General features: G+C 38.5%; 1 protein-coding gene across 4 annotated transcripts in view; it reads right to left on the minus strand.

Annotated features, from left to right (window-relative positions):
• The window catches only part of CTNNA2 (catenin alpha 2), a 462,234-nt gene that overhangs the window by 29,684 nt on the left and 410,220 nt on the right, over window positions 1-22,330 (minus strand). For all 4 annotated transcript variants that reach the window (XM_042053728.1, XM_042053726.1, XM_042053727.1 and 1 more), the window contains 4 exons: window positions 15,995-16,146; window positions 7,843-7,956; window positions 4,338-4,519; window positions 1,913-2,018 (listed from right to left, as the gene is read on the minus strand). In XM_042053728.1, the coding sequence (XP_041909662.1) occupies window positions 1,913-2,018; window positions 4,338-4,519; window positions 7,843-7,956; window positions 15,995-16,146 (554 nt within the window). The remainder of the gene's footprint in view (window positions 1-1,912; window positions 2,019-4,337; window positions 4,520-7,842; window positions 7,957-15,994; window positions 16,147-22,330) is intronic.

The following is a 22,330-nucleotide window of genomic DNA, read 5'->3' on the forward strand; positions in this document are numbered from 1 at the left end:
TCGGTAATTCACTCTGATGAAACAGAGCTACAAGGGTCCATTGCTAACAGCATGTTTCCAGTAAATACTCTTTGGGGCTACCCAGCAAAGTCTGACTGACAACGTTCCTGCGTAGCTTGGGGAACAAAGATTCCAAATATGCCTTTTTATCACCTTTCAGAGTTTATGCTCAATTAAAAAAAAATATTATCAAAGCATTTCAAGAAAAACTGATGGAATTAAATGCACGTGAGTCAACAACATCACAGCTCCTGCCTTGAGATCACTGCTCTGGCCCAGCAGCTAATGCTGGCAAGGAATGTGTTCATGGTGAAGTAGTTGGATATATTGTTGTCTATAACCCCAAAAGGATCACTTGGCTTTTTTCTCTTCCTTTAAAACTAATAATAAACAAAGCTGGAGCTTCACTGTGGCTGGTATAGAGTCTCTCTTCCTCAGACAGCTGCCACACCATTCAGGCATTAATCCCTAAAAGACCTCTTCTCCCTACTGGTGCCAATGTAATATAAAAATATTTACTCAATTCTTGAAGCCTATGAACTGAAAGGAATGAACTTTAAAGCAGTACTTCTAGAGAGCTGTCAAGGCTTTAAATATAAGCACCCTGGAGTAAAAAAAATGTAAGGCTCTCTCATTGGAACAATAATTAAAAATGCAAGTGTCCACAAAAACTTTATATTGCATCAGGGTCTCCAAATTTTTGTAAAATATCATTAACGTGCAAGCATTAAAACAAATACTTCGTTCTCAAAATGATTTCACTGTTTATTATTAGGGTTACAGTCCTCTGAAATTTAAAATGTGACTCAAGTCAAGGCATTCTAAGCATAACAAGTCTCCTTGTGTTTCTTTCTTTAAAATATTCCACCTCTGCAAATACTGCAGACTAGGAATTTCATCAGCTGACAGATGGATTTCTTCTTTCTTGTGTTAAAATGAACAAATGCTACATTTGAAGGATTGGAATGGGTTAACTACAGGAAAAATGCTTGCTGCTGCTGAAGAAAACCTAAACCCAACATTTTGGAGGTTACAGGAGAATGGGCAGCTTTGGGGTTTTTGTCACTCTGGCCCATTTTCCATGGCAGGGTGTGTTACACACTATCACACTCGAAGAAGAAAAAGACACACTTATTTTGAAGAGGAAGACTAAAGGCAAGGAAGTTACCAGTTCCCACTTCCAGCAAATTTTCTCTCGATGACAATGAAATGAAAGAAACAATAGGAAATTTACAAGGGAAAAAATAGTGACATTTCATTTGCCTGAATCTAAAACCTGCTATGTAGGACCTAGATTTGAAATTTGGCTCTTGACTTTTAATATGATGCTTCCTCGTGCTCTCCAGATGAATAGATAATCCAATCTGAAAATATACATACAGCAAGTTCATCTGTCCAGCTGTGACACGAATTTGGTAATGGGAGTGAGGACACAGACCCCACAACATGCACAATATGCTGAGGTAAACCAGAAAATAGGTAGTCAGAGAACCTTGAAGGAGTAAAGTTCCATATCAAGGGAAATTGCTAGAAGAATGAGCTGAAAAGAATCTAAGGATTCCTAGGCACTTGGCAAGGGGAACGGAGCATCCAAGTCCCCACTCCTTTTTTAACAGCAAATACATTTTGGATGTGGTGACCTCACAGGTCTTTTCCAACCTGAAAGAGTCTCTGTCTAATTCTAACAGGCCCAGAAGTGAGGCTGCCACACTCAGGCATTTCTGAGCTTTGGAGAGACTCAACAGAGCCTTTCCTGTTCTTCAAAATGCTGATGGGTGTAGAAGAACCAATTTCTATGGGAAGATCAGGATCCAGACTCCCAACAGGTAATTTTCTGCCAAGACAGACTTTTCCTGCAAAAGGCAACTTATCCATAGTGGTTACATTGTATTTCTGCTCATTTTGGGGCTACCTGATCAGCTACTGCCCGTGCCAATTTGTCCATCCTGGATCCTGCCTCTGCAATCTTCTTGGCCGCATTAATGACATCGGATGTGTTCTTCAGGGGGCCTTTCCCTCTGTGAAACACAAGATGATTACCCACAATCTCAATAAATCATGAAAGGCAACAGTTTCAGTGACCCTGTTTAGTGCTTGATTTTAAAACAGTAACACGAATGTCCTCTTAATTTATTACAATTTCGCCTTTTAAGTACTTTATAGTACAGCTTGATTAAGAAATCTGTCTGCTGTATTTCCTCTCCCTTACAAAATGCCTCACTGGCAATTTAGTCCGATGGTGCCTTCAAGCACATGAGCTGTACTTAATAGTATATGCATTTTTAAGTGCTCATTAAGCCAGTGTTCTTCCTGGAATACACAACTATTTCAAAATTATGTGACTCCCAAGCCAGTGCTAAATGTTCAGCCCATCATGTCTAGGGCAAAAATGTCACATTTTAGAAAACCTTTTTTAAGCAGACTTCTTGTTGGAAAATAAAGATAGGTGAAGCATAATCCTTATGTTACACACTGAAAAGTTACACTTAAAACGTTTAACTAGCTTTAAGACTGATCTTTCACTATATTTTAAGCTGATGCACAAAATTCTGATTTTCGTCATTAAAGCTACCAAAATGTATTAAGACAAAAAGTTTCACCACAGACCTTCCTGAGTTTGCTTCAGACTCGAACCTTTAATCCTGATTGTACCAATAAAATTGCTGCTGTTTCTGAGAAAGGCTCAGCTGGAAGCGAGTTCATTTTCCATTTTTTTTTTTTTTAATGTGGAAAATCATAATATGATCAAATATACTCATTTTTTTTAATGAAACGGCATTTTTTCTAAGCACAACATTGCATTATTTTTGGATTTTTTTATCTATAATGGAAAGAATAACATGCTGAAACATATTTCTATTTTAGTCTTCTTTCCAGACTTTCATTACCACCTTAAACAGGCAATGAAATAGAAGTATCCCACTTCTGGTGAACTTAAACTGCAGCAACAATACTTCTTGGTGACCCCGTGTGCTTCTACATTAATTACATGAGCAGATCTGACTGTCACAGACTCCATGCACTTGAAAAATTATTCTAGTTTAACACTGCTGAGGCTACAGCCAACCAAAAAGGTGTGAAAGGCTTGTTTCTGTTTTAATGGAATATATTAAACAACTTTTTATTGAATCTGATGCAGACAGAGGTGCACTTTGATTTTTTTTTTAATTTACTTCAAATGTGACAGTAGCTTTCTCTCATTCTCAGATTAGTTCTGTTCTTTTGAAGCTAGAAAATATAATTATGAAATTTTCAGTGTCATGTTCAATGTATCAAAGGTGGTCCAGGAGGTTGCAGAAAATGTGCATATTCTGGGCTGTTGCTTTAGGCTATCATTTTTACCTTCCATGATACAGTGACACTGCTTGGGCAGCTATCAGTCTGTTTTTTTGCTGGCAGAACGATCAGAGACACAAAGACAATACAAATACAAAAGTAATACAGAATTCTGTAAAATATCCTATCCATCTGGTTCTATCTCCTACCATTAGACCACGTTGCTCCAAGCCCCAGCCAACTGGCCTTGAACACTTCCAGGGATGGAACAACACAAAGAGATGAATAAATGGATATCTGATTTTAATCCTGAAGAAAACCAGGAAGATTTTCATCCTGTTTTGTGTAATCACATTTTGATAAATACCATTTAAACTTTTGAACTCACTTTAAAAATAAACACTGAATGAAATTTAATTTATTATGGTGATCTGGAATGCAAAGGATCTTGTAAACTGTTCTCCCCGGTGTGATTAACAATATGACCATTGTTAATGATAATAATTCTGTTTACACTGTATCATCAATGAATGGTCTTTTGATGCTATGCAATTAGAGAAGAATGAGACATCAATAGACAAAAAAAAATGAAAGCAAAATAAAAGAAATCAATACTGACAGACTCCCACAAAGCATTAGATCAAACCAGTTTCATTTCCTTTGGGTTTTTTTTGGAAGGAAGTTCAGTGTTCAAATGATATAAATAGTTTTGCCATTATTTTTGATTGACACAAATTGTGCTGAAATGTTCAAAGTTCAGAGAGGTGCATGCATTTAGATGGGTACTAAACGAAATGTCACTGGAGTGTCTGTAAGGTCACAGACTAACTTTGCTGCTGAAATTCAGAATGATCTGCAAATAAAAGAGGCTTGAAAATAGCACAAAAACTTCACGTGATTAATCCCATTTGGAGAAATACACAAGACCAGTGTATGTGACGAGTGTTCCTTGCTTTGCATCCCCGAAACCACAGCGAATCATCTCGAAAGGGTACAAATTGAGCAGAAAGGGGAAGGTGTGGCACATCTGAGCTCCTCAGCTGGGGTTATTTTGTCCTTACCTGGTGAAGTCTGTCATTTCCATCATAATCATGCACATCTGCTTGGCCAGGACAATGATGTCATTGCCACTGTCATCCCACTTGGCCACCTCCGCATCCAGCTTGCTCTTTTCTTGATGGAATATCTCCACCTGCTCGGCAATCTTTGCCTTCTCCTCCTGGGGAAGCTGAGCCATGATAGCCTGGAGAAAAAACAGGAGTTGTGTGTGAAAAAAAGGAAGCTACAAATTGATGTTTCCAGTGGTCTCAACAGCTTGAGTTTCTTTTTATGGGAGTTGAAGATGCCAAGCAAAATCCAGCAGGTATTTGATTTCTGTCAGGACAGGCAAAACCACATCCACAGCATGTCTATGCCTCTTCTTGCACTTTCAAGATAATAAAATTTATATTTATGATGTCGTGCTTATTCACCAGTTGACACGGGAGGATTAAGTTCCTATTGAATCTCAATTAGGATGAAGAATAAAACAAGTTACATTTATGGGAAAAGGCAGACTGAATTGCTGTGTCTCCCCTTCTCTCATTCTCTGTCAGAAATAGAGGATTTCAGATTAACACAACACTAAAATAAACTACGACACACAAGACAATACATTTGAAGTGAATTGTAATAAACATATCTTTTAATGATATTTAGTGTTCTAATTGTCTCTTGGAAGAGATGCAAAAAGGCACTGAACACGTTGATACTGATCTGCCTCAGCATCAACAAAGCACGAAGTTCCCTCAAAAAAACCCCTAAAAAATTATAATAATTACTTTTGAAGATCAAATGGACAATTTGAATAATGATTTCCAAGTTGAGCTACTATTTGGCTCTAGGGGTTCTGAAGACCACATTATGCATTTAATGGGGTGTGACACATATTTAAGTGTCATTACATTTTTTCTTGTTTATGTCACTTTCAATCAGCTGAAGTCTTTTTCTACACATCCTTAAAATGCTCTTGGCTTTTAAAAATTCGTAATTGACCTTTTCCAAAACTGAAATTAAAAAGGGTTATAAACAGTAGATCAGAAAATGAGAAATTTGCAAGTTAATCAAATTAAAATTCAACACAAGTTTTAATTAGGCCTTATCAATGTAACTCAGCAGTTTCAAATGTTAGCATAATAGTCTCTGCAGAGAAAAATGCAGCGTAAGTCAAGCTAATAAATAAATATATAAAACACTAGAACTGAGGAATTAACTGAAGTTAAGAGAATGTGATAGGAGTAGTGGAATTTGGGAAGTTTATCTGTATGACTTGTCTGTGGTTTCTTCGAGTGGCAGCTTCACCTGAACACTCTTTAAACTGGTAAACAGTGCTTTAATACTTCTGTTCCAGCTGCTGATGTGCTTTCAAAGCAGCCATATCCTATAGCAAACGCAGCCCATAAATTCCAGTTTTATGCCTACTGAAGACCAACACAAGTCTTTCTACTGAAACACTAACAGCTTTATGGAGTAAGCATATTAAACAAATCCATCACATTCCACAAATGAAAATATTTTGCACCTGTTCCACAGAAAAGGTTTGGATAAGATACTATTCTGCTTAGCACTCCAGACTGGGGACTGGGCAGCTTCTGCTTAGCATGTTTCTCTTTTAGTTTTTTATCATTTGTTGCTTGCTGTGCCACATTGCAATCTATGTTATTCAGGAACTCTTTATGATGTCTTATGTTTATACAGTGTGTAGCTGAGCAAAGCAGAAGGTTTTAAGTGCAGCAGTAATAATAACCACAATAAATGTAATAGAACTTCAGACTCTTAAATCCCCAGGTGAACTCAATTCTCAGTAAAATAAATTACTGCAGTCTTTACTTGGGTTTCAGATCAAGAAAGGATGACATGCTACCCAATCCTAAACATAACCAAAAAATAAGAAAGGCTGTGAAATTTGACAAAATAATCTGTACTGTATCTCATTTCTGTTCTACCTGAGACTTACTTTAGTAGTCAATACCTTGAATATCTCAAACAGGACTTTATACCCTTTAAAATATAAAAATCACAAAAGATAATTAACTACATCCAGAACAGCTCTGTCATCATTCTCAGAGTAAGGTATCCAGGTACCATTCTGCAGTTCTTGGGACTGTACGTTTTTCCATGTCAGTTCCTGGTCACCCAGCTCTCTCTGGGATCCATCTCTCTTCATGTAGATGATAATGAATTTATAAGTTATGTCCTCAATATGCAAAGACAACAGTTTTTGCCTTAGAGTTGTCATGATAAAATTCCAGTTTTTCTGATACATGGTATGCTCTATTTACCATCTATATTCAATATTCAGGGAAATTAATTCAAGACAAAAAAGAAATCTCTGCCCATTCCACTGGATCCATGTCTTACATTTCTCCCATACCTCTGAGTAAGCTTCTTTTAAATTTTTGTTACTCTACTGTTTCTTTTCAGGATGTAAAACCTTTGTGTCAAGCCCCAACCTACAGCAGCTGAGAATTCCTCTGTCCTGGTCCTCTGAGCTTTCACAGCAGCTTTGCTTGTTGGTCCTTACGTTGTCAGCCCTACAAATCCTCTTCCAGACGCCAAGGTAAGAAATCCTCACTCCAGTTACCAGCTTTGCTGGTGTTTGAGTGTGTGGGGAGGATGCTTCTCATTTAGTCCATAACTTCACTTCCAGCACATCATAACAAACCAGACTTGTGTGAAACAGCCATGAAAATCATTCAGATAATTCCCAGTTTCCTGCTGGTTCTCTGCTGGAAAAAGTTAAAAGGCTTTTCTTTAAAAAAACCTTTCTTTCCAGTCAAATATATTTTCATGGTGTATTTTCCCGAAAATTATATTCTGATTTTTTTTTTTAATAATCTGAGCTGAGAAGGCTATTCAGTAAAAGGTAAACATTCATCAGAGGGGGGCATAATCCTGAGTGTTAACAGGAATATTCCTGAGTGTTAACAGACTTCACTTCCCCAGCACCTGTGACCCCTGAAGCACTCATCAGCTTAATTTGCAATCCCCATGCACAAGCTGAGGTTGCAAATCACAATGACTGGAGTTTATCATGATGTAATTACCCTGGTAAAATTACATTGACTCAGTAGCAAATGTCTTCAATTACAATTAAATTACAGGGACTACTCAGTAGCTTAAACAGATCTTCTTGACAGGTTTGCACACTGGGAAACATGACTAATGTAAGATTTCTCTGGATACAGCACGTGGTGCCCTGATGGGATTTTTTCTTCTTTTTTTTTTTTTTTTAATTTGCTGACTACTCGCATGGTTTCAGCAAATTCCAAACCTGCAAAGCCTTCTCTTACAGCACTAGCTGGAGCAAACAGCTGATACTAGGTACCACAAAAGCCCCAAGGTCATTCAATAAATGCTACTTAAGTAGGTCTGACATGAAAAAACCTTCAACACGTCGGTCGGCCTGGTCCCATCCTTTCTTAAACAACCCTGAGGACTGGAAATCACTGCCTTTGCTTTCCGAGGCAGAGCTTTTATTGGTCACTATCTAGACACTCACTGGATGCACGTGGGGTTTATACTCACCCTTGCACTCTGGCCAGCAATGAGCTGGTCATCCTCAGTCTGGACGCTCGTTCGGCTGCGCACGTCATAATCCTCCTGCTCGAAGTCTGAGTCATCCTCGAGCTCCTCAGGGGTCTGGAGAGAGAGACACAGGAGTGAAAGCCACAGAGAGGAGATGACAAGCTTAAAAAGGACACAGACAAAGTCCTGTGCACAGTGAGCTCTTATTTCATTGACTACCTGCCCAGGAAATGCTGTTCTGTTCTCCTTTGAAATGAACTTGTCTGCCCCAGCAGTCAGGAACTGAAATTGAATTGTCTTAATTAAATTGTTTCAACCCTAGTTTTCTTTACAAATGGCATTTTTCATTACCTTGCCACAACTTTTCTTGCTGCAATTTTTCTTAACTCTGTTAACATGATGAATGCAGTTCCAGGAACAAATATTCTTTGGAAACACTAACAACGGGAAAGCAGTATTTCAAAATAATGTTATTTCATATATAAACGGACACTAACACTATTATGTTACTGAAAGCTACATGTAATCTTCAAAAGAGAAAGTAAATACCTGGGGAAAAGCAACTAACATCCTGGAAGAAAAATTTATCAAAGCAAGTGAGAGATTTCCCATTTAAAGAAATTGCAAATGATGTTGATTGGTTTTGAAACAAACGTGAAATTTATAATCTGTGTAACTAGTTAGTTCACATGGTTCCTTTCATATACAGAGCTTTGGAATTTCACTCATCCTCCATATGACACCATGTTGTCTTCACTGCTGGTGCTATGAATGACATGAGGGTTTCTTGGAAGATTGATGAAATCAAGTTACATATTTTCGGGCTTTGGATTATTTAAAATGTTGGAGGGAGGGAGAAAAAAAAAACAACTGATGGATCTGTTCATTTGGGCATTTTCACCTTCTAGCAAAAAATTTGGAGAAAAAAATGTCCATATGTATATACAGAGAGAAAGTCTAAAATCACTATTTAAGACCATATTTAATATAAATGGTGCAAAAAAATATAATCTTTAGAAAGAATATTATATTGCATTTTAGGATTGAATAGCATGTGGTACAACAGCCTGGCCATGAGTAAGTTCTGTAGGTACCATTCATGACAATGGTAATAGGAAAAGAAAACCACAGTAACTGTGCCGAGAAATCCTCACCTTACTGGACACCCATCACCCCCAGTGGCAGCCTAGAAGGCCAAAGCACTACAGAAGAAATCATCCAGGCTGGCATTTCGTGCTTGGAGGCACCATCAAGTTTTCGAGCAGAGGCGCTAATCACTGCCAGTTGTCATTACAGCTCTGTCTGGAGGATGCTCAGTCACTAGGAACGGGTCCAAACCCTCGAACGTAACGCAGAGGAGTCTTCTGGCGGTATTTCTGCTCCAGCCTGGCTTCCAACACGAAGTGCACATCACTGTTTGTAGCTGCACGGTGAAGTGCACAGGATGGGGAGAGTAAAACACAGCCATCTTCATCTGACTTGAAGAGTATGAATTAAATATGTGTTTTAATGCTGAGCACTGGAGGAAGAAATAACGAAGTGTGACAGCGTGGTAATGAAACTCGGTCTGCACCTCTGAAGAGAGGCATGTACAAAGAGTGTGTCTAACAGGATAGGCAGGAGAAGAAGTTTAGATGAAAAATGAATTTACCTTCTCTCTACTGTCACAGGCAAAATAGAAGGATTGGTACCCATCACTATAATGACCAATGGTCCTGTTTTCCAATCACCTTTAATCCCTTTATTCCCTCTGCTCAGCTGCCTGAGAGCAGGATGTGACCTTAAAATCTGTCATAAACAAGCAAGCTACAAAGAGAATCCTACAAGTCCCTGAGCAAAGAGTATTTTCTATCACAGGGCTCAGCTTTTCATCTGCCTAGGCTTTGCTGTTTAGAACAGGAACAGGGTGGAGAGCTTCAATAAACCCGCTGGCTCTTCCCCATCCTCCAAGTCCACTCAACGAGCCCGTTTCACTGGTCATTGTAAAGCCAGTACCCTTTCACACCCCAAATACACTCCTCTTAGTTTCTTCTGTCTCCACATTTAGAAATAAGATTATAAAAGATAATGTGCAGTTCTTTCCAAGGCTTTCATGGTCAGACTGACAGTAAAGATGTAATATTCAAAATATTACATCTCAACACTGTAACCAATAAGGACATGAGGCTGCCTCTTAAAAAGAAAAATTATTCTGTAAATTCTATGCAAGGACTTATTCTTGAAGAAATATCCAGAAAAAAAAATGTATTGCTGTTACTGTCTGACATTCATAATCTTAAAATCTGTGGTCTTCAAAGCACTGAAATTCAATGTGTATAAACGTTGAACTTGAAGAAAATGTAGTGCAAACCAAAAGGGCAAGTAATGCAACTGTTGGCAATATACTACAAGCACAAGGCATCTTCCTGTTTCCCTTCTGTACAAGTGAGATCTAATTCAAAGTGATCTTTCAGATTCACTTTTTTTATGTTTTAAAGAGTGGTGAATTTAACGCCCTCACTCCTTCCCCAAACAGCTGCATTTTTCATTAGGGTGAAGAACTTTATGAAGGGTTAACTTTTATCTGTATCCTGCCATTTCAAACATGCTCACGTTTTTCACCCTTGCACCATAGCGTTGTTTTAGCTGATCCCCTGGAGATGCAGCCCATAGAGAATAGGGTCTCCCTTTTGTTCAGACACAAAGGTATAAAAACAAATATTATATTGAATTTCCTTGACTTAAAGACTTCTACTCTTAGCAGGGCCTTCTAAACATACCAGAACAACTCTAATTTTTGTGCACAACTAACAGGACCTTGATATTTTAAACCTTGTTTCCAAGACAACAGAGTCTGAGACTTCATTTATCTGAGCTGGAAGACAGTAAGACTGATTTGATCTTGCAGATACCTGGACTTATGGTCACACAAATGCAGCAAACACAGATCTGAGACTGGAGACAGCTTCCAAACAAAGCCGACAACCACCAGTGGCAGAAGAAGCTAAAGCAATATTCAAAACTAATGGATTTAATGAACTGATTAATTTCAGCAGAAAAATGAACTAGTTTAATAATTTTTAATCTGTTTTGTAGCACAAGCCATAAGACTTCCCAAGACTACTTTTTTTTTTCCAAATACAGTATCTCTACTACACACAAAATTCATCTAACTCAAAGGAAGTCTTCCAGTGAAAAAGAATCTTTCACAATCCCAGATAAATCACACAAGAAATATATACTTTCTCTTTTAAGATGCATGTTGTATTTCCAATATGAATGTGGTGACTTTCAACTTCCAGGCATTGGAATATTTTTTTTTTTTTAATATCTCTCTGGCTGTTAGACTGAAGAGCTTGCTGTGAACAAAATATCTTCCATCTTATGTCATTTTTTTTATCTTTTGTGACTGCAGTATGAAAATGTGAATTATGCAAGTATAAGTAATAAAATGGCATCTATACACAGATTTATAAAGGCAATTTGTTTCATATTTCAGCAACTCAAATGTACTTGATGAAGACAGAAACCACACTTTGCTATGCACTTAAAAATTGTAAGATGCAATTACACGAATTTCAGCACTGTGAACAACAAGTGAAGATAACCTTGTAATGAGAGCAAAGACTGAAGAGTTGGAAAGATAATCTCCCATTTTTTACAATGAGGTTCCCTCTTATTCTAAAAGACAAGGAGAAAAGGAAATAGACTTTACAATATGCATTTATATCCAACTCCACCCTATTCTGTACATTCGTTTTGGTACAACTGCAGCCTGAGTGACTCAGGTGCAAGCAGCACCTGAGTGCCTCCGTCAGAGAACTTCTCTCACTGCAGGTCTTCAGTTGTTTGGTGATTTACAGTAAAATCTAACACTTCAAATTCAATCTGAGAAGCAGCAGGCACTCAATGGAAACACTGGAGCCCATAACACCCTTTGGAGATAGGATGTTTCAAAAGATGATGGGATTCTGCACCAAATCTGGTTTTACAGAAGACCTGAATTGTTCCAGCACTTTGGACTTCACCACGGTGGCTACCCCAGAGGTGATGGTGGCTAAACCTGACAAGTCAAAAAGGAGAAGAGCTTTAATACACCCAAACAGTTGGGGCTAAGGACCCCACAGTCATTTCATTTTTATTCAGACTTCTCCCAAGGACTGAAAACCCCTCAATGACAGAACAGAGTAGAAATGGAGTTAATAATAGAATAAAATATCCCAAGTCGGAAGGAGCTCACAAGGACCATCAAAGTCCAGCTCCTGGCCCTGCACAGGACATCCCCAAGAGTCACAACTTGTACCTGAGAGCATTATCCAAATGCTTCCTGAACTCTGTCAGGCTTGGTGTGAGTGACTGAAATGGTTAATGGCTTAAACACTGTTAAAAATTGGATTTATTTAAATTTTGCCATTACAGCAAAATTGTATAAAGAAGCTGTGACCATGGAAGCCCTGTCCAAATGTGCCTCCTGAGGGGAACTGGTCTGTGAGTTAAGGCACCTGATGGGAACTTGAGTGAAGGCAAAGGTGGTGCTATTGTCCAGGTCTAAAGAGAGCTAAACATGGCTGGGGGAGAAGAATCAGCTCTGGCTCGGTTGATGGGGAGGAGGAGAGATTTTGGGTGTGTGACAGAGGGAGTGAACACTCACCCTGCCTTACACAAACTGGCTCAGTTATAAAACCTACCCAGCCTGGGAAAGCCACATCCATGGGGCATTCACGTGAGGGGCAGCTGAGGAGGGGTCATAAACCATCATAAAACCATCAAAGACCCCCAAAACACCCCCAGACTCATTCCTGATGCCTTGCAGCAGAGCACTGCATGTGATGCAAAGTGATGCCACAGATCCAGAGTCTGCTGCAAGAGACAGTTTCAAACTTGTTCCCCCTAGGGGAGGTACCAGGCATTCCCACCTGGGCCAAACATACATTAACCCATTGAACTCTCTGTTTTGTGGGACCCTCACCACTGCAAAGACCAGAAGAAGAGGATCAGTGAGAAGCTGTCGGGATCCATGGAGTGGTGATATTTTCTGCTTAGTCTGTCCGTCACTCTCTTTCTCTCCCACCCTGCCCCTCTTTTTGTTTCTCTCTCTCTCTCTCTCTCTACGTCACACTACTGTTAAATAAAATCCATACTATCAACTTCAGCATATGGTCTCGTTTGCCCCTTAATTCAGGCAGAGGCATCTCTCTAACAATTTTAATAACCGGATCTTAACACTTAGTGCTGTGACCATTTCCCTGGGGATCCTGTTCCAGTGCCCAACCTTCACCCTCTGGGTGAAGAATCTTTACCCAATATCCAGCCTAAACCTCCCATGACACACCTCCAGTCATTCCCTCGGGTCCTGAGATGCTCCCAGAGAGCATCTCCCAGCATCACCCCAATGAATCAAGTTTATAGATGTTTAAAGTCTGAAGTTGGCCTTGGAGACACGTAAGAATGAGAAAAAATGTCACTGTGAGTCCTCCTGACTGTAAAGAGGGTTTCTGGCCAATAACTGAGGGAATTTCACAAGCAGCTATGAAAACACGAAGTGTAATTTCATCCCTACAGAGTAATAGGAAAGATGGTGAACTGAAGTTATTATTTTCTATTTTATTTCTAGGTTCTATAATTACACTCTTAAATTCATTTATACTACTTCTTAACTTGTGGAAGAGATCTTTTTCTTCTGCATAGATAATAATAATAGTCCTCAATGAAAACAGGAGTTTCCTTTCTCCTCCAGAGGGACAATAAATTCTCCCTTTTTGAAGGAAAAAGAGAAGAACAGAGACTATCTACCCTTTCCTTCAGCTTACCAGAAGCAATAATACCAGCCAAAATTAATTTTTAAAGTGGCTTTATTTACTTTCTGGAATGAGGGAAACATCTCAGATAAATCCAATCTTTCACGGCTTTCACACGAACAATCACTGCCTGAAAATAATTGTGTTAGATGCTCTAAAAAGTTTCCAAGATTGGGTTTTTCTAATGTTTTGTAATTCTGAAAAATCTTTACCACCTGAATTAAAGGGTGCATAATATTTGATAGAATATTAGATGAAAATGTTCTAAGGGCTGTCTTTTATAGCCTCATCCTTTAATTATACATCCCATTTCAGTGTGAGATGTTCAGATGGGAATGTTAAAGAGTATCTCAAAGTGAAACTAATTTTGTTTTCTACAGCAAATAAGGTTCTGATTCAGCAAACTCTGGTCTGTGTAAGCTTATATATGTGGATTTTTCCAGTTAACTCATATGGATAATGGGTCCATTTATGTGCTTTAGTTCTCTGCCTGGGTAAGGAGTATCACACTGAGCTCCATAAATAAACTAACTGTCTGAAGGCAAAAATAAATCTTCCTAATCTGGGCAAGCAGAATTCATTAGCTCGTATCATACAAGGGGTGAAAAGTAGTAGTGATACAATGGCAAGAATAACTTGGGATTTTCCTAAGGAGACTGAGAAGCTCTCAAGGTACACAAAACAGTCAGGCAGCAACAAAGTAAGTGATCAGGCCTCCAAAATTCAAAATTCAAAATTCAAAACTAGAAACATCTCACCAGGATGGACATGTCATGGCAAACTCTTGGGGATAACTCTGATGTACAGGGGGGTGATGGAAGCTGGAACTCTATGTAATGGATGGGGAAACCTGGGTTTGTAGGAGAACCCACCTGATGCTTGTGTCTCATGACACAGTCACCATTTAAAATGGCTAGAAAAGATTGATATCTCTTAAGAAGTGGTTCTTGTCCTAAGAAAAGTCTGGAAACTGCTGCACAGATGAAGAAACTGGAAAATCAAAGGGAAAACTGAGGTTCTTTACTATGCAGATCTTTCATTTCATAGAATCATTGAATGGTTTGGCTTGGAAGGGACCTCAAAGATCATCCAGTTCCATCCCCTACCACGGGCAGGGACACCTTCTGCTATCCCAGGTTGGAAGCCCTGTCCAGCCTGGCCTTGGACACTTCCAGGGATCCAGGGGCAGCCACAGCTTCTCTGGGCACCCTGTGCTAGGGCCTCCCCACCCTCACAGGGAAGTAATTCAAGTAAAGATTTCCCTCCCCTTCCAGAAGAGCTGCCAATCCTCTAATGCTGCACACCCAGAGAACAGGATGGGTTTGCCCCCAGCACAAGCCATGACTGTAATTCAGGCCACCTGGGATGAGCACTGGGTATGAGAATGGAATTTGTGTTTGGCAGTTATAAAATTAAGCCTGTCAAAAGCTTCTTCTGTAAATGTTAATACATAATGACAGATGACTAAATTTGAGCTATTTTGGAGTGTTCCAACTGCCTGAAGTCTTACATCAGTGCCATAATACACTCACAACCACAAGTGCATGTTACCTGTTTGCTCAAAGGGATGAATTCATGTTTTAGCCCTGTTACTTGTCTCAAAAGTTTCCTCCGGGATCTTCTCCATAGCTTTACTTGTACATGGTTTTCATTAGGGCTAATTCAAGGTAATTTCGGTTTCAAAAAAGTGTTTCAGTTGCTGAAGAGGTGTCCAAATCAGGCTTGTTTTGCTGTTTTTCTTTTCTGAGTCTTTGTCTGCTGACTAAAGTGAAAAGCAACACCCACCTACTCTCACAATAATTACATTGTTCTGTCATGTCTTTTATTTGTTTGTTTATTTTATTAAAAGATGTCTAAGCAAATTGAATCAACTGGTTAGTCAACACTGAAATGACACATTTTTTACCTCAGTAAACATTCGAAACCATCCCTGCAGAGACTCACTGGAGCAGCAAGATAATTTATTTATTCATTTAGATTTTAACCAGACTTACCTCACATCCCAGGCAGCACACACACATTAGGCAAAAAACCACCAAATAAACAAAACAACAAAAAATCTACACAAACCTTGAAGACCTTGGCAAATTAATGCTGTTACTGTGGAAACAGTAATGAAGTTTGCATCTATTGGCAGTTGTGATCAAATCTTCTAGCTGATTAACATATTAATTGTGGTTCATCTACTAAATAACCTCATCTCTTTATTTACTAATTCTTTTGTTGCTGCACATACTTTAGTTTCATGCTTGTTTCAATGTCAAGCTTTTCTGGCTTATTACAACACAAGGCTGATTCCGAGGAGCTTTTATATTCTTCTTATCCACGAAACCTCCCAGTAAATCCCAGCTTTCACTCCCAGGTGCTTTACATACCCTGATCATCAGGACAGCTTTCCTGATGTCCCGAACTCCATCGTAGACCAGGCGGGAGGCGTCGATGAACTCGTTCTCCTCAAAGGGCTGGGGCACGTTGGCACTTAGGGCTTCAATGGCCACCTCCACTTGCTCAGCAAAACGTGGCATCACTGGGTTAACACAAGGAAAGGCAGCAGCATTAGACACCTTCTCTCCTGAGCATTTTTCCACTGCTCTCGGGTATGGATAGTTTCCAGGAGACACGGCACACGCTGTCCTGGCAATTCCCAGGCACAGGGAGGCTCCTGGATGGGTTTGTGCCCACCCTCCACATGGAGAGCTCTGGCACGTTACCTGACAGCACAGAAACAACCACCTCTATATTCTCTCCTCCAACTGTACAAAGAATAGAAAACATGCTTTAAAAACTGTGATTTACTAACTTTTAAAAGGCTGCAAGATACCTGAGCAGTCAGTAAAGTTCATTTAAAAGCTTTACAACCTGTAATGAGCACAGTACATATTTATATCAAGTGAGCAAAGCAAACTGTAACCATTATACCCGCTAATTTACATAATTTACAGTCTAGCTCATAGTAAATAATAATAATAAGGGACAAAATGCAAAATCAAGGATATTATTTTTGTGAAGACACCAAAATGAGTCTTCTGTTTCTTCACTATCACCATGTATGTAACACAAAAAATAGCCATAGGTATTGGCTAACAATATTATAAACTGTGGCATGAACTTATTTAATATACAATTTAAAGCAATTATTTACTTTTGTAAATGGTTTCAGGGCATTGCTTAAAGTAGCAAGAGGCTTTTCTTTACATTTTGCAGAGGATTCCTTTGAAGGTATAATCACTTTCTGCACACTGTGTCTGCAGGAAAATACATCTTTCCCAAATCAGTCCTCTAACAACTTAAACCCAAATCCTACAACCATGAACATCAGTGGTTATAATGCACCTACATTCCTGTACTTGTTTACTCCTCTTCAAAATTTTAACATTAATATTGGCAGATTGTGCTCATGGAGGACAAATATAATCAATGTTTCATTAGAAACCTGGATGAAAAATCCAGTTGGATTAATTCTTAAGAATTTAAGGAACTTGGATCAAATTTAAGATTTATAGATAGCCATTTTTTCATCATATTCACATCACTTTTATTCTAGCATTTCGGTATCCAGATCATGTATCACTGACTTTACTATTTTGGCAATATAATTGAAAGAACAGGAAAAGATGATTCCTAAGTCAGTTGGTTGTGGTTTTTTTTGTTGTTAAAGTACTACCTTTCTTGCCCATCTTTTCCCTAAACCCTGTTTTTAATACACTTATTGGTAACCTGAACTCAACTAATTGAAAACAAAGGAGAATTTCCAGTGTTATTTTCACCAAGAGCAGTGACAGTCTCTCCTAGGAACTTCTACTGTAGTAGGAAATCACATTTTCTTCTTGACTAGAAGTTCTTAAATTTATTTTAATCATAATGAAAACTACATTTTATGCATCTTACTGTCTGATTTAAAGTAAAACCACAAAAACATATGATTCAAGAATAGTTTACATTTCGAAGAACAAGTGGCAGCAACCACGAGCTCAAACTTTCTGGCATTTAAATATTACTGATTGGATGAAAATGAGGAAATCTTAAAAGGGATATAGTAATTCAAATCTTGTTTACACATCCCTATAGATATATATATATGTTCATATAGACAGATGAAAGAACAGAACTGTATTTTCCACGCAGATAATATTCGGTAAGTTCCTGGGATACATTGGAGAAACAGGAAAAAGTGACAGCAACAATAGACCTTAAAAAAGTAAACATTAACAAAACATTGCCAGGCAGAGGGGAAACATTTTAATTAGATAAAGAGTTTGAGAGAGCTGGAAGTTTTGGAAGGAGTATTTAATAAATGCATATATCAAATTACCTTAATTAACAGTACACTCGAAAGTGTAGTAGGAGGCTAATATGATTGCATAAGGAAGTCTCTAGCCTGAATATCAAAAAGCAGTCATTAAAAATAAACTGAAAACAAGAAAACCTAAAGAATAAAAGAGAAATTATTTTGGGTTACTGGCATAAAATAAGTAAAACTAGAGATGCAAAAATGACAACAAAAAAAGAAAAGGAGGTAAAGAACATTAATATTTAGGGTTAAATTAAATTTAAACTTAAAATTTCTGTCTAAAATTTCCTAACTAGCAGAGGTGGTCAGGTATTGGATATAATTAATAGTAGGTGCAACAGGCCTGAATTAGGAATGGGCAGTTTGAAGAACACCTACCTAAGCATAAAGAAATTTAAGTTCTAAATTTGTATTTAAGTTAACAGAGCATAGTAAAATTTACCCTGTAGTTCTTAAGAAAAAAAAGCAATTTCTGAACCATCTTCAAGAACTCAAGAAAAACAGGGTGAAAATTACACAGATTTAGAAAAAGAAAAAAAAAAAACCAAAACCCACTTGTCTATTTTAGATAAAGGCATATAATCATTAAATAAAGGTTCCTGTAAAGGTAGAGAAGAAAGGAAGGAAGATTTATAACATATTCAGCATAATTTCACCAACCAAAAATAAAATGAAACATTACTTAGAGCAATTAATGTTTAATTATCTGTAAATAATCAGCAGATGCTGGACAGGCAACAGATTTGTGGAAATAAGTTGCACCAAGCTTGTACAATTTCTCCCTTGACAGGGCAGTGACAGTAGGGAAGGCAGATATGACACAGCTGGACTTTGGGGGGATCTCTGTCATGGCCACACGTGACATTCTTAGACCAGAACAAGGGAAATTTAAATTACATGATTGTAAGGCGGAAAGCTACATTTTATTAATATTCCTGAACATGAAGTATTCATTCCTGACCACACTTATTACCTCCACTGGGTATGGAAGCTTCTCCCATCGGCTCTGATTTTGCAGACCTGGCTATAATTTAGTCCCTAATTTACATTACTACACATGAACATCATCAGCTGTTTCGAAATGGAAATAGGTATTAAACTGCTTTATGAATTGCTTGCTTGCCAATCGTATTTTTAGATCAGTGCTCACTTTTGATTAGACAAGCAAGAAAAAAAACACCTTTAATAGGGGGCTATTACTCAATGCTTCTCTAAGCATATGTTGTCATTTAATGCAGTGAAGTTTTTGAAAATTGAAAATTGGGTTGAGATCTGTATTATTCTCCAGTTTTGGTTACTGAGCTCCATGACAAAAAACCTCCAGTCTTTCTTTTCTATTATTTACCACGCAAAGAAGGATATTCTTATGCCAAAGGTGAAAGAACCACAAGTAAAATTCAGGCAAAGGTGTGAGCTTGTATCTGGAGTTAAAACTTGTAAATGCTTTAGACAGAGAATGATTCATTTATTATGCACTGAGAAATCGGCTATAAATTTTAGATTCAGAAGCAAATCAATACTTCTGGGGAAAAATTAAACATTGGTTTCTTAGCTTGAGCTGTGGCCTTGAAAGCACTCACACATATGCTTAGACTGAAAAATGCAGTCCATTAACATCTCTCAGCCTAACTACATGAATTAATTAGGCACCTGCATAAATGTTGACAGAATCAGGTCCCAAGTTAATAGCAACACTTCTAATTCACTGACTATGTCATTCCAACAAAATAAAGAAAGCCTTAAATGGCACTGAAAGCAAGACCACTGCCAACAAAATCTAGGTTGAATGGCTGCTGGAGAAATACTGGGAATCAGAAAAGTTGAAATTACTTCCATTTTAACAATTGATTAATTCTTTTAAATTATACTTTTATTTTTTGCTATCAGCACAGTAGGAAACCAGCACATCACCATGTGTGAATTCACGCCTTGATCGAACTTGTAATTTTTTGTGAACCACCCTGCTCCACAAAGAAAATATTTTCTCTAAAGGTCTTCTTGTTTTTCTCCATATCTCCTACATATTAAAATTATCAAATAATTATCTGTTTTCTAAAAATATATTCCCTATTGACTTTCTCTCCTATGGCAATCAGTTTGTACTGCAATTTCTGTACTTAGAAGCATCACTGCAAATTTTGTTTAGTGATATGGGAACAATAAGATCCCTGACAGAGAGGGAAATGTTAAGTTACCTAATAAAATTATTGAGATAAAAAAATTTAAAATGTTTGGGCGTTCTTGTTCGTAGCATTAGAACAAAAAGTTTCATTAATATGCAAGATTAAATGAATGCCTTGCTGATTTATTGCACTTTTATGGCCTTATTATTTAGGAACTTGAATTCCTCAGAATCTTAAGTAGATGTGAATGTTCAGAAATGTAGAAAGGGATAATTAAGACACAAAAAAAGCAATAAAGGTCAAGGACCCTCCAGGTGCATGGGTTTCTAATTCTTAGCAGCATTAATGGGAGTCGGGAAATTTGGTTTGGTTTTGTCCCACTTCATACAACTGAAAGCTTTAAACCTCTTTCCTTATACCAGACAGAGAACAGTAGATGCTTCCATAGACAATTAATCACACCTAGCCTACTTTAAAGACTCAAGTTCAACTGGATAAAATTCTGATTTTCCTCTGCCCACTGAACAGAGAGGGAGGTGTTTGGCTTAGACCAGATGTCTGCTTTAGACAACCAAGCTTAGGCATAAATCAACCCCATTTGTGCACCCAGTCCTGGAACACTTTTGACTCTGAATCAGGCAGAGCACCACAAGACTCCTTTCCATCCCAATGTCACTGGCATGGAAGGGTTCCCAGAGGTCTCATCTTTGGGGCATTTGTCTGGCTATTTTTGAATGGCACCAGCAGAGCTATTTCTCAGAGCTTCACTTTCAAAAGATGAGCACCTACTCGACTCTTTCTAGTATCCAGGGATTTGGATCCAAGGGAAGCACCCTTCTCAAAGACCAGGGGTTGTTTCCTGGAGCCAGACTGTCCTCAGACAAACCAGACACTTGAGCTGCAGAGAAGTGACTGCTCTCCTGTACCCCACTGCACCCAGATGTGCCCTCTGGCTGGCCCTGATAGCTCTGGATCCATTTAAGCATTTGTACCTGTCCTTGAGAAAACTGATTTTCCCCATGCCATGTTCAGAGATCAGACCCATCATTTAAGGTGCCAATCACCTTATCTAAGTAGCCCTTAAATGGTTATAAAAATCTGGTCTGATGTGGGTAAGATTATCCAAGAATGATATGGCAGTCTAAAGGTTTGGACCAGTACACTGCTAAAAGTTTCAGGATCCCTGAGAATGTCTGTACTTCTCCTGAACATCAGAGTCATTTGTGTCACATAAGAAAATTATCTAGAGTGACTGGCAGGATTGTGAACTTAAGGTTACCAGGAGAGAGTAAAACGAAAAAAATCCATGAATGATCCATTACATTGCAAAAATAAAAAAGATGCTCTGTTAGAAAAAAAGCTCAGCCATTATCCAGATTTAAGAGGTTTTAGTATAAAAAATTCACAAAGTTAACAGCTTAAAAATTTCAGGGCTCTGGATGAAATTTCTTCAGTTGATTTTTCGGGGTTTTGAATTTATTTTTTTATTTAAATAATTCATTAATTTACTTAACTGAAGAAAGAATGCAGTCTACTGGGAAGTTCAAGTATTTAAAACAGGTGTTTAAAAGATAATTCCTAAGGTTTATCTGACATCCTCTGTCAAAGACAGCACAGTTGCTCGGTTTCATCTGAAGGATGAATAAGGATACCTTATTTAGCTCGAAGTGTTTGTCAAAGTCTGTTTCTAGAAGAACGGCACATTCCTTATCAGAAGGTTCTATATATTTCACGAAATGTTTTTAAGTCCTGGTCTCATATCATATAATTTACATTTCAGTCATGACTACTATATTGCTAATTGAAAAGAAAAAGGTTTATAAAAGTCTACTGAAATATTACATAATGTATCATAGAATCACAGAATTGTTTGGCTTGGAAAACATCCCTCAGATCATGGAGTCCAACCCTTAACTCAGCACTGCCAAGGCCACCGTTAACCCATGTCCCCAAGTGCCACATCTACATGGCTTTAAATCCCTCCAGGGATGGGGACTTCACCCCTGTCCAGGGCTGGACAAGCCTTTGGGTGGAGAAAACTTTCCCCAGTATCCCACTCTAAACCCTCCCCTGGCCCAGCCTGAGGCCGTTCCCTCTCCTCCTGTCCCTGTTCCCTGGGAGCAGAGCCCGACCCCCCCGGCTGCCCCCTCCTGTCAGGGACTTGTGCAGAGCCACAAGGTCCCCCCTGAGCCTCCTTTGCTCCAGCCTGAGCCCCTTTCCCAGCTCCCTCAGCTGCTCCTGGTGCTCCAGACCCTTCCCCAGCTCGGTTTTGGGTATCAAACCCCATGTGTCTCACA

Source organism: Corvus kubaryi, unplaced genomic scaffold (genome assembly GCF_017639235.1).
Source record: "Corvus kubaryi isolate FWS band 111438036 unplaced genomic scaffold, C.kubaryi_AGA036_p1.0 split1-131, whole genome shotgun sequence".
NCBI classification, from domain to species: Eukaryota; Metazoa; Chordata; class Aves; order Passeriformes; family Corvidae; genus Corvus; species Corvus kubaryi.